The sequence below is a fragment of the Cutaneotrichosporon oleaginosum genome (genome assembly GCF_008065305.1).
Source record: "Cutaneotrichosporon oleaginosum strain ATCC 20508 chromosome Unknown ATCC20508_contig05, whole genome shotgun sequence".
Lineage (NCBI taxonomy): Eukaryota > Fungi > Basidiomycota > Tremellomycetes > Trichosporonales > Trichosporonaceae > Cutaneotrichosporon > Cutaneotrichosporon oleaginosum.
The window spans coordinates 1733956-1750892 of NW_027072174.1; the positions used below are offsets into that span (position 1 = coordinate 1733956).

Sequence of the window (16937 nt, forward strand, 5' to 3'; positions counted from 1 at the left end):
CGTCGCCGCCCAACTCATCCTTGACGATGTTGTTACAGTTCGGACAACGGACAACGGATACGGTACCCACAATGCTCCGCCACGCAGCACGCCCCATCGCACGCGCCGCGCGCCCCGTCCAGGTCCGCTACGGGAGCACGCCGCATTACCACCAGCCGTCGGGCTACATTTTCTCCGAGGAGGTGAGCGAGAGCGAGAGCGATCGCGGAGATGGAGGAGGAGGGAGGGGTGGGGAGAGGGGGCAGGGGGAGGGAGAGGCGAGGAGGAGGAGGAGGAGGGAGGGGTGGGGAGAGGGGGCAGGGGGAGGGAGAGGCGAGGAGGAGGAGGAGGGGAAGATGGGTTGTGGGCGGAAGAGGCAGGGCATGGAAGGAGGGTGTCGGAGATGGCGCGGAGCCGGTGTCGGACACGGACATCGCGCCGACACACTTGGCGGACTGCGTGTCGCGTTCCCCCGCCCGCGTCCGCGTCGCGTCCGCTCGTATGCGCTCCGCGCCTGCATCTCGCCGTCATCTGCGTTCGACTCGTCAGTTGCCACCCAGTCCGCCAATCACCCCGCGCGCATTCCACCGCCTCCTCTCCTTCCTCACGCTTCACCTTGCGCTCGATCGCCCGCACCGCGCACGCTAACCCCAGATCCCCGCCGGCCAGAAGCGCGTCCGTGAGGCCTGGGAGTGAGTCTTGGCGGCGGCGGTTGCGCAAGAGAGCACAACCGAGGCCGACCTGCCCACCCCTCCCGCTAACCCCAGGACCATCTTCTACACCGGCTTCTTCGGCGGCCTTGCGCTCGCCACCGCCATCGTCATCTACAAGCCCGACACCTCGTGCGTATACTCCGCGTGCTGTGAATATGTGCTGACGCCTTCTTCCGCAATCGTTTTTGTCGTCTTGACCTGCACTATCGCTTGCATTCCACTTCCATTGCCCGCTGGATCCCTCCTGACACATCCTATTGCTCGTCCCACTTTCCATTGCTCTACCCGTTCCACCCGCGCCCCACCCGTCGGCACAACAGCATCCAGGCATGGGCACTGCAGGAGGCCAAGCAGCGCATGGAGGCGCGCGGCGAGACCGTCAAGTACACGCCTTCGCAGTAAACTGAATTTGCATGGATTTGTAGAGTGTAGCGGCGTTGCCGTCGTTCGACGAGGGGGGAGCTACTGATCATCCGCGCGCCTCTTCAGACTGAGCTGAGGCCTGCTTTCCCGCGCCTCTCATCTCTGATCGTAACCCCCTGACACACGAGCTTTCGTCACATCGGACTTCTGCTAGTTCGTTGCTCGCCGACCCCACTCCTTCAACAGCTGCTGTCACAGCTCACAGCTGCGGCCAGTGGCGCCGCCGTCGGAGCCCAACGCTCTCTGCGTCCAGTTGCCTCATGTAGCGCGAAGTCGCCCTCCTCCCAGTTCAACCAGTTCTGCGGAACATACATGGCTTGCAGCTGAGCGACTCTGTGCCTCTCGGTCGTCGCATGCCTCGCACGCAATGCGTGAGGACCGGTGCGCAGACTGCCTCCCGGCGACGACCGAGGTTTGTTGCCATTGGAACCAACACCCGGCACGCCTTACGCGTCCGCATTCTCCTGCACGCCCTCCGACACGCCTCGCCTCCTCTCCGCGCCTCCAGACATCCACAAGCGCGTCGCGCACTCAAAAGAGCTGTCTATGCGCATCTTCCTCGTACCTGACTCGAACAAGTGACCTCGACATGTTTCCGCTGCCAAGCGGCGGCGTCGTACTAGTGTCGCGCTCTACCAACTGAGCTAACGAGGAGACGCTAGTGAGCGCCAAGAGGGTGCTGAGCAGGCCGCGCGGGGTTGGGAGTCGTTGTGTCCATGACGGACGGATTGCTCAACGAAATGGCAGCGAGGGAGCGCAGAGCTCAGTGTGACGCGTCGAATTCGGGACGAGGCAAAGGCAATCATCATGGTCAGAGTCAGGCATATCTATCAGGGGGCTCAGCGTTGGGAGCGGTCTGCAATGTGAGTGGTGGGCTGCGCTGAGGTATCCTGCATGCGGCGCACTCCGCCATTGCGTCTTTTCTACAAGCCGTCCCTAGTTCGGCCACGAATCTGGCTTCCTGTTGATTTTTCAACTAGTGCACACCGAGCTTCTTAAACGAGGGGCGCTGCGTCCACGTGTCCCAGTATCCAGCGACGACGGGGTCGATCGGCTCGCTGCCAATGCGCTGCTGGAGCGCAGCGAACGCCTCGCCGGACACAGAGCCCGGCTTGCCGCCCGCGTCCGTAATGATGCGTGCAAGCCACGTGATGAGGTGGACTGGGGTAAGCTATCAGCTAGTTGGTGTCTCACAGTCGGCCTCGCCTGGCGCGTCCGAGCCGCCGAGGAAGGAGCCGGGAGTCTTGCGGAGGATGTGCGTGATCTCGCCGCGGATGAGGTTGCCCGCGCTCTTCCACTGCGCCGCAGCGTCGGCGTACATCTTCTGGCGCACGGCCTCGTCCGGATTGCCGGTGTAGAAGGACAGCAGGGCGCCGTTCCCCTTTTGCTTCTCCTGCAGGAAGGAGGCGAACTCGCCGCCCGCGGGCGCGTACTGGTCCAGCGCCTTCTGGCGGCCGCCGAGGAAGGCGGCGGGAAGGCCCTGCGCTTTCGCCGCGCGGTCCTCGTCGTTGACGGCCAGAAGGAGGAGAACGTTCGGGTCGTGCTCCTCCGAGTGCACCTCGCGGATAAGCTTGTCAAGCTCGTGGTCCGTGTGCGTGTTGGTCTTGGGGGCGTTGGGCGCGAGCTTGAGGATCTCGCGGGTAGCGTTCTGTGGTCAGCAGGAAAGCAGGTGACGCTTCCGGCGAGGCAACGGGCTTCAGCGGGCGAGGGAGGCAAAGGCACAACAAAACATGGCATGAGTGTCCGCAGGGTAGTGAATGCCCTACGTTACGTGTCATCTTCTGGGAGCCGCCGGCCATCCCCTCCCGCATCTTGCCGTGACCGAGCCAAATTCAGAGCCCAGAACTTACGGTTGAGTCGGTGTACTTCTTGGGCGTGTTGCCGTCCTCAATGACGAGCGTGGGCACGGTGCCGTGAGGGTTCACCTTGAGGAACTCGGGGTTGAAGTTGGCACCCTACACGTCAGCCATTCATCTCTTGGGGCACTCCGGTCGGCTTCGAGCTGTGCGGTCCTATCTCCATCTCCTGTAACCCTTCCATCCGGCAATCCACGCACCTCGGCAAGGTTGACGCTCTTGTACTCGACGACATTCTGCAGCCCAAGCTCCTCGACCGCCAACTTGGGGACCTGGCACCAGGCAGAGCCGCTAAACTCGTAAAGGGCTGGTGTCAGCGGCTGCCTCCCTCCCGGGACAGTACGTACTAGGCTTGGACATTGTGATGCGGGGCTGGTTGTGGTGGGAGAGTGTTGATGCGGAAGAGAGCACATGTGTTTATGTAGGCGGGTGGCTGATGTGGGCTAATGGCGCAATGGCAGACCCAGTTCTCATCACATGACGTCACGGTCTTCAAGGGAGGTCACTGTCCGCATGTCGCCATTCCGCTTACCCAAACCCCGGAACCGCGTGTGTCTTTCGCGCATTGATAAGCTGCTTATCAGCAGGCAGAGGGCAAACGCCGGCTCACCGGATCTCTTGGAACACCACATGCGGGGAGCCAGTGACGGTGGGGTGGGCGGCCGTGACTTGCTGATCTGGAGCACTACTGGCAAAGCCCGTCGTGCTCGGCGAGGCCTCGGTCTGCATCCGCCAAAAACAAGCCGCGTTAATCACCGATCAACCACAGCTCTCGAAGGAATTCTGTAAATGATGATGCGCCTGGCACCACGGCAAGATCGTGAAATTCTGTGTGCAAGCAGCCCCTATGGTGTAATGGTAACACGTGAGTCTCATAATCTCTAGCCCTCAGTTCGATTCTGAGTGGGGGCACTTGCGCAAGCTTTTTAGGTGTTGCAAGATGTCGCAAGAGGGGATTGCTCTCTCGCGAACGCGGCTGCCGCATGGAGACGTCGATGAGTTCGACGGGGATTGGATTGGAGCCATGCGCTGAACATCCTGCGGCTTTTGAGTCCATAAGGTAGCAAACATGTGGCAACTTCGCTACGTCCACGGGTTGTGTATCCGCTTCAGGACCTTTATGGCTATTGTTACATCTTGCGAGAACATGAGGAAAAGAGAGGGGGACTTCGTGGCCCCGATGGCCCGACGAAGCATGCTATGAGTCTATGATAATCACAATCTACGACTCTAGCAGGCGAAAGGGCGGCTGAACTTGCCCTGGCTGTAGCCATCAATGATGCCCTGCACAGCCGCGTAGAGACCGAGCGGGGTGGTCACGACAGAGATAAAGATGACAAAGAATGCGATGAAGCACATGATCTTCTTGCCAGGAGTGTTGAGGGCGCGATGGACGGGAGGCTCGCCGTCCTTCTCGCGCTTACGCCAGAAGAACCACGGCGAGTTGTCGTACAGCCAGAGGAAGCCGCCCCCGCCGCACACATACCACACCGAGAAGAGCGACGAGACGATGGTGAGAAGCTGATTGAAGAAGGGGATGAGCTCAGCGACGAGGAAGCCGACGACCCAAACGATGGCGACCATGCCCATCCACGCGAGCTGTGCGCGCCAGCTCTTCGAAGTGAGGAGCTCCGAGTCACGCAGCCACGTGATGTACAGGTACTTGGCGCCGACGTTCGCGCCAAGAATACCGGAGACCATGATAGTGACGAGGGCGATCGAGTACGAGGTGATGTGCACCGGAGTCGAGGTCATGGTGAGGGCCGGCGAGGTGGTGTACTGCCCACCAAACGAGTAGATGGTGCCACCAACGATGCAGTAGCAGACGGTAGCAACAATCTGTGAGAGGGCGAAAGACTTCTTGAAGTCGTTGGGGTTGCGCATCTCCGAGCAGAACGAGAAGACAGCCATGTTGCCGCCATAGGCGAAGAGAACGTTGGTGTATCCACCAACAACGTCCATGACGGTTGGGTGGATAGGGGTGGCGTGCCACGCGATCGGGCCCTTGGCCGGGGTCTCGAGGCGCGAGGGCGACTGGACGCCGGTGCCGATGATGGTCATCATCGAAGCGACGAGAATGCAGCCGACAGAGATGAACGACATCCACCAGAGCTTGTGCCACTCGCGGTTGTACGCGAGGAGGATTGACACGATGGTAATGATTAGGCCCCACCAGACGTTGCAAATAGCGTGCGATGAGATGCTGGTAATGGCTTCCTGGCCGACGAGGACGTGCGAACCAGCAAGACCCATAGACTTGAGGATCATACCGATACCGAAAATGCGCCGTCCCCACTTGCCGAAGATGACGCCGCCGGCATCACCAAAGTGCATGACTCCCATGTGCTTCATCTTGAACTCGATCATCATCCAGGCGGTGATGTAAGCGAGGGTGCCAAGGCCGAGGGTGGCGATCACGCCGCCGACGACGCCGAGACGGAGGAAGATGGAGGGGAACGAGAGGAGGCCAAGAGCAATGTTCTGCGTGCGTTAGTTACTTTGCAGACGCAAAACGGCCACGCACCTCTGCTGTGGCAATGAGGAAGGCCTTGATCCAGCCCATAGAGCGGAAGTCGACATAATCATCCTCGTCGTGGACATCACGCTGCGCAGAGAACGGGTCGACCTCGTACGACGGCTCCAGGGCGGGAGTGAACGTCGTGCGCGTCCAATCCTTGCCGGTGTGCACGACGGAGGTGGTGTCCGTCTGGGCCTCGGTGTCGATCGACGACCGGACCTTCTCGCTCGGCGCGACCATGACAGGAGGATCTGTGGAGACGAGGGAGTGTTGGAGGGTGAGCAAGGGGCGTGTATGAATTTGTGAGTGGGTGAAAACGGCCAGCCAGAACGAACAGTCTCAGCAGCCAGTTTTATCGCGCGCACCCGTGTTGGCATGACTTTTGTCATGCCGCCCAACTTTTCTCACTTCCTCCCTAGCTCGTGATGAGAGGCACACGACCCCGCTCGCCCCCACGCGCCCGGCCGGAGCCCGGAGACGAAGTGGGGCGACGCTGGCGGCGAGTTGCGCGCTGACTCCGCACGGCCGGGCGACGGAGTAGTAGAAGTATGACTGGGATTAGATTTCGTCAGAGGATCAGACAAGGGTGAGCGGCGACCACCCTGGGCATGCTGGTCCCCGAGCCCAGGGACACGTATTCCCAGGCAGGGTGCCGGCGGCTGCTGCCTCTCACGTGTGCCGCGATTGAAATGGAAATAGCTCGCCAAGGTCGCTAGGATCCTGCAATCCTGCCATCTACACGGCTGCACGCGCATGATTGGCACACGACCACTGTCATTAGTGGGAGCAGGAGGGGAGTGCCGCGGCTCAGCTGACAGACAACAGCTTATGCCGTCGGACTTGACCTCTTCGGGATCTGTGAGATATGGCGTATCGTTGGAGCCGGAAATTGTTGTCGAGTCACGCGGTGAGTGCCGTGCCGCACATACCGATACTGGCAGAGGTTGAGAATCGAGGATTAACTGTCAGGTAAGCGCGAGTGGGGAGAGGCTTCACATGGCGGAGCGCCGCTGGCGGACCCCCTGGCGGACCCCGCCGTCTTCAATGAAGCGGTGCCTGTCCAAAATTCGAGCGCTTCCCTTTCCAGAGTCCATCTCAATTGCCTGATGGTGATGTGCTACTAGCTACAACTAAGGAGGCTTGAATTTTCCCGCCGGTGAATCGGGAAGCATCGGCTACAAAGGGAGCGGAACGTGCGGTCAGGCCATGCTTGCTCATCGGCGACCGCATACAGCTTTCGAGACCCGAGTTATTGCGGGGCCGAGATGAGTCGGATGGGGGCGATGAAGTCGAAGTTGCCAAACATCGTGGACAATGGCTATGCGCATGCCTAATGCCACTAGCCATTCAACAGATTCTGTTCTGTGTCGATTACCTCCTCAAAGCAGCCACGAAAGAGGCGCGTAAAAGGTCGCAAGCTGAATATCATAAGTATCGCAACGTCCTGGCTTGGAACATGATTGCTGCTCAGCCACATTTCATTGAGAGGCGCAAATCAATTTGATACTCAGGCTGCCCTATCGGATGCGACGGCAGGGAGATGGTCGGGGCAGCATCGGGGGCCTTGCGGGGTCAGCTCGACAGTCGCCGCCAAGAGAGCTAGCATTCGCCTCGCGCCGCGGGTCTCGGACGGGGCTGGGCGTCTCCATCACTCCGGCGTGGCGTGGCATAGTCGTCCTTGACTACGTCACCCACCCACTGGCATTGAGTTGGCATCATTCGGTTATGAGCTATAGTATCTGACCTCAGCATGGCTAGCAGCTGGGTTGTGCGTTGTCACTAGTCGTAAAAATCGCTAAGGCGTCGCCGCGTAATCGCCTTTAACGCGTATCTAGAGCGGAACACATAGACTGGCGTACGGGCGACCAACGGCTTGGAGAACGAGGGAGCAGCGACGACTGAGACGCCTCGCTCCACCCTGCATCAAGGCCTCCCGTAGATCACCCTCAACAATCTTGGCCACGCTAACCAAGATTATCGGGGAGTTTGCGCATATCAGCTGACCGTAGTGTGCCTTAACGCGCGACGCGCACCGGCAACCATCGTCTGAGTAGGCGAACTCAGAATTTAGCCACTCCTATCGTTAAATGCACCCCAGTGGGAAGCAGCACATTCACTGTCGTGAGCTACAGGTGGCACACGCGGATAACCTTCATGATCGAACAGGCCTGTACAGTGCCTGCACAACTACTAGTGCCAGCGTTGTCTCTAGCCGGACGCTGCGGTGCGCCACAAGCTAAGTCTTGAAACGTCCACGCCCCTCGCCGACCCGCTCCCGACCAGGGTCATTCCTGCGGAACAGCTTCGCCTGGGCCTGTACGCGGAAGCATGACGCGAGATCGCAGTTAACTTCAACACAGCGAGACAGGCCATCATCAACGACTCAATGAGCGAGGCACTTGTCATGTCTCGTCTTCCAACATCTAGTCAGACTCGCCACACCCAGTGACATGTTCTGGCTTCTGCACCTCGCCTTGCTGGTTGTGACGTGGGCCGCTGGCGACACATATCTGATAGGGGCAGGCAGAGGCGATATTACCGGCCCGGTCGTAGAGGTCCCCTTCCACGGCTACGCGTCCCTCGATCAGAAGGGCACAGGTCTGCGGCAACGCATTTATGCGCGTTCGTTCATCGTTGGCGACGTCAACAAGCCAGCGGATAGGTTCCTCTACATCGTCCTGGACACGATCGCCGGCGACACGGCCATCCGCCGGGGCGTCATCGAGGCGTTGCAATCCCTGGGGGGCGAGTATGCGCTGTACACGTCGAACAACGTCGCGCTTGTCGGCACGCACTCCCACTCTGGCCCGGGTGGGTGGCACAACTACGTCCTCACGCAGGTGCCGGCGCTCGGGTTCACAAAGCAGAGCTACCAGGCCATCGTGGACGGCACTGTGCTCTCGGTCAAGCGCGCGCACGAGTCCCTCACTCCGGTAAGCTAGCGACAGAGCGCGCTAACCGCAGGGCACTCTCGCTGTTGGCACGGCCAAGGTCCACGACGGTGCGATCAACCGCTCTCTCTGGGCATTCCTCGCCAATCCGGAGGCTGAGCGTGCGCAATATGCCGATACGACAGACACGACCATGACGCTGCTCCGCCTCAAGCGGGCGGACGGTAAGATCCAGGGTATTCTCAACTGGTACGCCGTGCACGGCACGAGCGCACACAACACGAACACGCATGTCACTGGAGACAACAAGGGCGTTGCAGCATATCTCTTTGAGAAGGAGTTTGGCGCCTCGACTGAAGCGGCGCCAGGTTTTGTGGCGGGCTTTTCGCAGTCTAATGTTGGCGACACTTCACCTAACGTTCTGGGACAGTGGTGCACGGATGGGTCGGGCGAATGCTCACTAGAGACAAGTACATGTGCGGACGGCAAGTCCACAAGCTGCCACGGCCGAGGGCCCATGTGGGAGAAGAATGATCACGGAATTGCATCTGCCTTCGAGATCGGGAGACGGCAATACGCGGCCGCCAAGAATATTATGGACTCCATTGACAGCGGGATGCCTGTTACTGGGCCGAGTGTGAAGGCGTTCCATTTCTTCAAGGACATGCGCTACTTCTCCTTCACGCGCCCCGACGGGACACAGGGAGTGACATGCCCGGCGGCTCTTGGGGACTCCTTTGCGGCGGGGACCACCGATGGGCCTGGCGTTGGGGACTTTGCGCAGACAGTGAAGGCGAACCCGTTCTGGAAGTTTGTTGGGGGCATCCTTAAGACACCCTCGCCGCGCCAGAAAGCTTGCCAGGGCGTGAAAAGAATTTTGCTTGATGTCGGCGAGATGGAGGCACCGTTTGCGTGGACAGCCAATATTGTCGACATCCAGGTTCTCCGCGTTGGGCAGCTTGTGATTATCGTCAGCTCGCCCGAGGCCTCTACGATGGCCGGGCGGCGGTGGCGCAGCGCAATCGGAGAGGCTGCTAAATCATTCCTTCCCGCTGGCGTTCAGCCCATCGTTGTCCTTGGAGGTCCCGCGAACACCTACACCCACTACGCGGTGACGCCCGAGGAGTATGACGTCCAACGCTACGAGGGCAGCTCTACCCTCTACGGCCGCGACACGCTCAATGCCTACATCAACCTCACGGTCGGCGCCATGTCCTACCTTTCGCCCGCAGCCAGTAGCGTCCCTCCAAGCGGCCCTGCACCTCCAGATAACCGGGGCAAGTCCGCCAGCTTCGTCACGGCGGTTGTGTACGACAACGCGCCTATCGGCAAGAAAATGGGACAGGTTCTCTCGCAGCCGCTGGCTACGTACGCGCGCGGTGCGACCGTGAAGACTGTGTTCCAGGGCGCAAACCCGCGCAACAATCTCCGCCTGGAAGGGACGTTCGCGGCCGTCGAGATGCGTGGGGACGACGGCAGCTGGCAACGCGTGCGCGACGACTTTGACTGGCACTTAGTGTACTCGTGGAGGCGCACAGACGTCATCTGGGGCGCGTCGACTGTGCAGATTGACTGGGAAACTGTGGATAACCCGGAGCCGGGCACGTATCGTATCAAGTATTATGGGGATCAGAAGAAGCCGTTCACGGGCAGTATTGAGGACTTTGAGGGTACCTCAAATGAGTTTACTCTTACCTAGGCGTTGTTGCATCTAATGCTGGGGCAGTGTAACAGTGTTCCAGTCTTGGTGAAATGTCAGACATCAAATTGGACGCACGGTCAAAGTCTCAAGGGCCACATCGCTAACAAGGATTGACCACCGTCAGGAGTCAGTTCAGTCCAGCACCGAGATGCTACGAGGACTGCGAGTAGCTCACAAATACACACCCATCACATGATGCCTACGAAAATACACACTGCAATGCAACACCAAGCCCGCCTACGCCTCCGAGTCGTAGAAGTTGCCGAGCTTGAACAGACGCTTGGCGTTGTCACGGCCAATGTCCTTGTAGGCCTTCTCGCCGCCGACGGCCTCCATGATCTGCTTGGCGTTGTCGTCGTACCACCCGCAGCCGACGTCAATGTGCTCATAGGGCGAGTCGACGGAGAAGAGGACACGGTCGGCACCGACGTGGTCCACGCAGAACTTGAGCGTCTCCGTAGAGAAGTTGCCCGAGGTGGTGAGCCAGATGTTGTTGCGGAAGTAGTGCAGGAGGGGGTGCTTGGCGAAGACATCGCCGCGGGACTCGGCGAGGGGGCGCGAGCAGTGCTGGAACCAGTGCTCGATGCGCCAGAAGTCACCCGGGATGTGCTCGCCGAGGTGGCCGAGGATGACCTTGAGCTTGGGGAAGCGGTCAAAGACACCGTTGACGATCATGCCGAGGAGGTGGAGCGAGACACCGTTGGCGAAGCTCACGGGGGGACCGATGAGGTACTTGCGGCCCTCGTACTGCTGCTTAAAGTACGAACCGACGGGTGGCTCGGGGTGGAGGTAGAATGGGACGTCGAGGTCGACGCAAGTCTGCCAGAAAATGTCCCACTCGGGCTGGTCGTAGAAGATATACTCCTCGCCCTCGGGACCAGCGTGCTGGACGTCGTTTACGAGCGCACCGAGGAAGCCGAGCTCCTTGACGCAGCGGGTGAGCTCCTCGCTAGCCTGCTTGGGGTCGTGCATCGAGAGCGCGGCGAACGCGCCCATGCGGTCCTTGTGCTTGGAGATCTCGCTGTGGATGAAGTCGTTGCACTCGCGAGCGTACGCCTCGCACTCCTTCCGGTCCGTCCACCCCTGCGGGCCAGGAGAGTAGATCGAGTAGATGGTGTAGCCGATTCCGTGCTTGTTGGAGAGCTCGAGGCGGTTGCCGCACGGGTTCAGAATCTCCTCAAAGTACCGGTCGCGGTTGTTGGGCGCGATGTACAGCTCGGCCTTCTGCTTGGTCTGCGCCGCGTACTTGGGGAGCTCGAAAGCCTCCTCGAGAGAAACCTTGCCGCGCATATTGCTTGTGTGGATGGATAGAGTTGAGGTGAAAGCTGCTGGTCAGCGTTGTTGTCGAGGCCTCACTCACTAGTAGTAGCAGTGACCGAAGCGGGGCAATTGTTGATGCTGATTGCGGGGCACTCTCAACTACACCTTATACTCTGAGCTGGGCGGGATTGCCTCGGCAACTTTGGGTCCAATGTGCGCCACGTCTCGGTACTACCACCGCGGTCACCGGGTAACTGCCCACCTGCTCTGAGTCAGGACCGGCAGGCATGTGCATAGCTCGAGCTGCAGTGAGGTTTGAGAACGTTAGACGAGGCTGGAACGTGGGGGAGAGTGAGCGCGGTGCGGCACTCGACGCGCTCCCGACCCGACGGCATCACCGCGGCGCCACCGGCCAGGGGGTGATGCCCACTTGGCAGTCAGACTGCTCATGACGCCCCGTGGGGTCCGGCGATATCCGCCAGCGCCACCACACATCCAGTTCTGCAGACCACGAATGCATTGCGGGGACGCCGACGGCGGCGCCACGGCCGTATCAGTTATGGATCTCGATATCGGGGCAGCGGGGCAGCCGAACATATCTCGGGAACCAGTTTGAGGCCGAAGCAGTGACTCTGATGGCGTGGGTGACGTTGCGGTGAACGACCCAGGAATGGACACTGCAGCAAGAAGGGAATGTGACGACGTCAGATTGATCATGTGGGCCAGCAGATCGGAATGATAACAGCAGGTCCGAGTTGGCGTGCAGGTGCGCTTGGCCATAGCTGGTGGACGCGTTCTTTCGAAATCTGCCCCAGCGCCGGACGCCTCTTCTCCACCTTATGGATTGCTAAGGCGAGCTCTTCAGAGCTTTGAGGTGCAGCAGATTCCTAAACAACTGCATCTTAGAGCCGGAAAGGCTTAGTGTGTTTGCAGAGTGTCAGCCGTTCGCTGCTCGACATTTCGACTGGCTAAACTCCACAGGTCAGATAAACTCCACAGGCTTAGAGGACCGCAAATTTCACTTCATACATGAACGGGACGAGAATCGCACCGACAGTGAACCCGGGAAACTACAACACCTATGCTAAAAGATTTGAAATGCGAAAGCTTGTAGGCAGCCGCGTTTATGCGCTGAGAGCGGCGTTGGCGGCCTTGGGCGAGCCCTTGGGGGACGAGTAGAGGTTGTTGAAGTGCTTGGCCTCCTTGGCGATGTGCTCGTGCATGTTGTACTCGTTCATCTCGTTGACGGTGAGCTTGCCCTCCTTGGCGGCGAGGGCGGCGTCGGGCGCCGAGAGCGAGGTGAAGCCGATGCGCTCGTTGAGGTTCTCAGTGGCACGGGCCGAGGCAGCCTGGACGCGGGTGGCACGCGGCTTGCGGATGTGCTCGTAGAACGCGAGGCCAGCCTCGACGTTGCTGCTGAAGTCGTAGTCCTTGCCGAAGATGATGCCGAGAGCGGCGGCGTCCTCGATGGCGGTGCAGGCGCCCTGGGACTGGTGGGGCATCATGGGGTGCGCGGCGTCGCCGAGGATGCACGCCTTGCCCTTGTGCCAGTAGGGGTAGGGCTGGTGGACGTAGAGGCGCCAGGGCATGCGGTCGATCGAGTTCTTGATGAGGTCGGAGCACTGGGGGTCCAGGCGGTCGTACATGCCAGCCATGATGTCCGAGACGGGGACCTCGGCAAAGACGAAGCCCTCCTGGGTGTGGTTGGTCATCTCCGTGGGCATGAAGCAGTAGAACGAGACGATCTCGCCGTCCGAGCACGGCGACATGACGATCTTGTAGTAGCGGTTGATGTCGCCCTTGGTGAAGCCACCCCAGAACTGGATGGCGGGGTCAACGGCATCGGGCATGAGGCCAAACTTCTCGATGTCGCTCTTCTTGACGTTGCAGCGGTAGCAGGTCTGGGGAGCGGAGCGCATCTGGGGAATGACACCAATCTCCTTGCGGATGGCGGAGCGAATGCCGTCCGAGCCGATGATCATGTCCGCCTTGACAACCTCGCCGTTCTCAAAGGTCACGATGCCCTTCTCGTAGTCGAGCGACTTGGCGATGTGGTCGACAACAACCGAAACGGGCTCTCCGGGCCCGTCGGGCGACGTCGCGCACTCGAGAAGCATCTCGTGCATGTCGACGCGGTGGAACATGTAGTAGGGGATTCCCCAGTCGGACTCGTAGTGGTCGAGGTTGTACTGGTTGAGGATCTTGCCCGTCTCCCAGTCGCGCATCGTGAGCTTCATGAGGTTGACGGGCTTGCCGCGCTTAATGTCGACACCCCACTCCTTGAGCCACTGGCCGCCGTTGGCAGCGCACGAGATCGACGCGCCGACCTCAACCTTGAAGTCACGACGCTCGTAGACCGAGATCTTGTGCCCCGCGCGACGGAGCGCGACCGCTGCCGCCATACCACCGAGGCCGCCGCCAACGACTGCGGGTTAGCCGAGTTGCCAGAAGTTGCATGCGCTCCTCGCGTCGGCGGACTTACTGGCAATGTTAAGCTGCTTCCAGTTGGGGTTGGTGCTAGGAGACATTTCGGTTGTGAATGTGAATGGGAATGCTGTAGATGTGTGCTGGAGTGTTGTCGTGATCGAGAGGTTGTTGGTTGCTGGGGCTTGTCACTTGGGCTCGTGTCACTTTATGTTTACAACCTCAAGCGACAAGTGTGCGTCATGAAGGCCAGCCAAAGCGGCCTTCCGAACATGTCGACCAGTCAAGGGGCCGCCGCGGCCCGTCTGTGACAGGCCAGTCGGCTCGGCGCTTGAACTGGCACGTAGAGGCGTCAAGAGTAAGGTCATTCCACCGAAGTCGAAGTCTGGTGATCTAGACGTCCCGCGGCCAAGCCACGGTGGTACCGCGGGAATCCCGCGTATTCCCCCCACCCAACATCCACATAACTGGCGATGTGCTGAGCGCCACATACTGCAGCTGCGCCGTGCCTCGGTCTCTCCGTTAGGCATGCATGCATCGCAGTGCTCCACCGCGCTTCGAAGACGCCCGACTCACCGCGGGGAGGCTGCCGCGGTGTGGTGACTGAGCTCGCCGCGGCGTTGGTCGTCTGAAGGCGTCGACGCGGCGCCGAAAACACACATGAAAGAATGTGTTTACGCCCATTACTGCAGGTGATGAGATGAGATCCGATCTTCTTCTGCCGATCTGCGCCACAAGCGCCAGGCTCGCCACCCCCACCTTCAGCGATGCCACATCGAGCTTTGGTGACGCGTGACCATGGAAATCAGCCACGTGCCGCAACTCCCAGTTGGCTGGAGACTTCGCGGCCCCAGAGATCTTATGCGGAGTCCCGGCCTCATCGTTGTATCGTTACAGACAACCTTGACAGACTCGTTCTGAGATTATGGAGACCCATTTGTCGTTATCTGCGCCACACTTCCGCTCCACGAGGCCTTTCGGCCTAGTGCGATGCCAAGCGCGTCGGCAAAACCAGGGATCAATAACGATTTCTGCATCCGGCGGCATGGAGGCCGGCCAAGGTGGGCCGGGGAAGTCGCGGTTGGGCGCGGTAGGGCGGCTCGTGACCCCATTCCGTGTGGATACCGCACTCCCTTCTCAGCTGCTCCAGCTCTCCAAGCTCGTTAACTCTGGGCGTGCCAGTCTGAGCCCAACGGGGTCCCCGAGTGGCGTTTGGTTCATCTCTCCCTGCTCCAGTGTCCTGTTACAGGGTCTTGGCACCTCCTGTCGTCTGACCCAGACGACTCCCACGGGGCCACGGCCCAGGCGCGGCAGAATGCTGGAGTCACCAGTGACATCCTGTCAGTTTCACGGCATCGGTGCAAGGTCCAAGGTCCCATTACAACGAGCGGCAGGTGGGCGCAGGAGTGAGCCCTCTGCAAAGACACGACTCGGCAGTTCCGACCGCGCGACAGCCGGTTGGGTACAAATATCCTGCTTGGGCGGCGACGTCCATCTGCATCCCGCATCAACAACATGTCCGCCATCGAACACGAGCACAAGGGCTCCATCGACCACATTGACGAGAAGCACCATGGCTTGCCTCAAAATCTCGAGAGCCTCGCAGAGCGCGGGCACACGGTGACCGACGAGCACGGCAATGTTCTCGTCAAGTTCGACCCGGTTGCAGAAAAGCGCCTTGTCCGCAAAATCGACCTCTTCGTCGTCCCAACCGTCGCTATGATTTACCTGTGGTGCTTCATCGACCGTGCGAACATCGGCAACGCAAAAATTGCTGGAATGGAGAAGGACCTGGGCCTCAAGGGATTCCAGTACAACATCTTGCTTACATCGTTCTACGTGAGCTACATCGTCTTCGAAATTCCGAGCAATATCGCGTGCAAGTGGATTGGGCCCGGCAAGTTCCTGCCCGCAATTACGGTCGGCTTTGGTGTGAGTATTGTGGTGTTTTCGCGATGCCCCGAAGACGCCCCGAGATCACCCCGGACCATGCTGATCCCAGCTCATGTCCATGGCAACGGCGTTTGTGCACTCGTTTGGCGCGGCAGTCTCCGTGCGCTTCCTCCTCGGTGTCTTTGAGGCAGGCGTTCTCCCCGGCATCGCATACTACCTCTCGCGCTGGTACCGGAAGAGCGAGCTGATTTTCCGTCTTGCGCTGTACCTCTGCACTGCGCCCCTGGCCGGTGCGTTCGGTGGTCTTCTCGCGGGCGCGATTCTCTCTCTGCCCGGCATCGGCAGCGTGAAGGGTTGGCAGCAGCTCTTCCTCGTTGAGGGCATCATCACCATGGGCGTCGGCGTCATCTCGTACTTTACCATGACGGACCACCCGAATACGGCACGCTGGCTCAGCAAGGAGGAGAAGGCGCTTGCGATTGCCCGTGTCAAGTCTGAGAACGTCGGCACCACCGAGGTCACGGACAAGCTCGACAAGAAGAAGCTCATTGCCGGCATCGTCAACCCCAACACGATCGCGACATCGTGGATCTTCCTATTCGTCAACATCACCGTCCAAGGCATTGCGTTCTTCACCCCCACAATTGTTGCCACCATCTACCCCAAAGAGACGCTTGTGCGCAAGCAGCTCTGGACGGTGCCGCCATACGTTGTTGGTGTCGTCGTCAACCTCATTATTCCGTTTGCGTCGTGGAAGACCAACAGGCGACTCGTGTACTTCATCTCGTCGGCCTGCCTCGCCATCTCGGGCTACATCATCTTCCTTGCCACCACCAACCCCCGCGCGCGCTACGGCGCCGTCTTCCTGGCCATCAGCGGCGCGTTCCCCTTCGGCGCCCTCTGCAACGCCCAGGTCGCTGTCAACGTTCTTTCCGACTCGGCGCGTTCGACGGCCATCGGGTGGAACGTCATGGTCGGCAACATCGGCGGCCTCATCTCCACCTGGTCATACCTCCCCCACGACGGCCCCGACTTCCACATCGGCAACGGCCTCAACCTCGCGGGCAACTGCATCATCCTCATCACCTCCATCCTCCTCCTCCTCTACCTTGGCGTTGACAACAAGAAGCGTTCCGCGCTCACCGACGCCGAGATCGACGAGAAGCTTGCGGGCAAGACCCAGATCGAGATCCAGGAGATGGACTGGAAGCACCCCGCATGGCGTTGGCACCTCTAAATGGGCGTGCACATACGCTCTTGTTCGTTTACGTTGATAAT

General features: G+C 60.1%; 6 protein-coding genes across 6 annotated transcripts; 2 read left to right on the top strand and 4 right to left on the bottom strand.

Annotated features, from left to right (window-relative positions):
* Positions 1 to 2091: 2091 nt before the first annotated feature.
* On the bottom strand, positions 2092 to 3384 carry COLE_06217 (uncharacterized protein; the record flags this gene model as incomplete). The annotated part of the gene is made up of 4 exons (XM_065626467.1): positions 2092 to 2276; positions 2310 to 2763; positions 2966 to 3070; positions 3172 to 3384. The coding sequence occupies 4 exons, from the start codon at positions 3382 to 3384 to the stop codon at positions 2092 to 2094; spliced, it is 957 nt and encodes a 318-aa protein (XP_065482278.1).
* Positions 3385 to 4201: 817 nt separating this feature from the next.
* COLE_06218 (uncharacterized protein) lies at positions 4202 to 5729 on the bottom strand (the record flags this gene model as incomplete). Its single annotated transcript, XM_018424015.2, has 2 exons — positions 4202 to 5452; positions 5496 to 5729. The coding sequence occupies 2 exons, from the start codon at positions 5727 to 5729 to the stop codon at positions 4202 to 4204; spliced, it is 1485 nt and encodes a 494-aa protein (XP_018276638.1).
* Positions 5730 to 7939: 2210 nt separating this feature from the next.
* Positions 7940 to 10079, top strand: COLE_06219 (uncharacterized protein; the record flags this gene model as incomplete). The annotated part of the gene is made up of 2 exons (XM_018425533.1): positions 7940 to 8422; positions 8454 to 10079. 2 exons carry the CDS (start codon positions 7940 to 7942, stop codon positions 10077 to 10079), a joined length of 2109 nt encoding a protein of 702 aa, XP_018276637.1.
* A 240-nt stretch (positions 10080 to 10319) lies between these two features.
* COLE_06220 (uncharacterized protein) lies at positions 10320 to 11372 on the bottom strand (the record flags this gene model as incomplete). Its single annotated transcript, XM_018425829.2, has 1 exon — positions 10320 to 11372. One exon carries the CDS (start codon positions 11370 to 11372, stop codon positions 10320 to 10322), a length of 1053 nt encoding a protein of 350 aa, XP_018276636.1.
* Positions 11373 to 12466: 1094 nt separating this feature from the next.
* On the bottom strand, positions 12467 to 13870 carry COLE_06221 (uncharacterized protein; the record flags this gene model as incomplete). The annotated part of the gene is made up of 2 exons (XM_018421501.2): positions 12467 to 13767; positions 13825 to 13870. The coding sequence occupies 2 exons, from the start codon at positions 13868 to 13870 to the stop codon at positions 12467 to 12469; spliced, it is 1347 nt and encodes a 448-aa protein (XP_018276635.1).
* A 1411-nt stretch (positions 13871 to 15281) lies between these two features.
* Positions 15282 to 16896, top strand: COLE_06222 (uncharacterized protein; the record flags this gene model as incomplete). The annotated part of the gene is made up of 2 exons (XM_018421500.2): positions 15282 to 15698; positions 15769 to 16896. The coding sequence occupies 2 exons, from the start codon at positions 15282 to 15284 to the stop codon at positions 16894 to 16896; spliced, it is 1545 nt and encodes a 514-aa protein (XP_018276634.1).
* Positions 16897 to 16937: the final 41 nt, after the last annotated feature.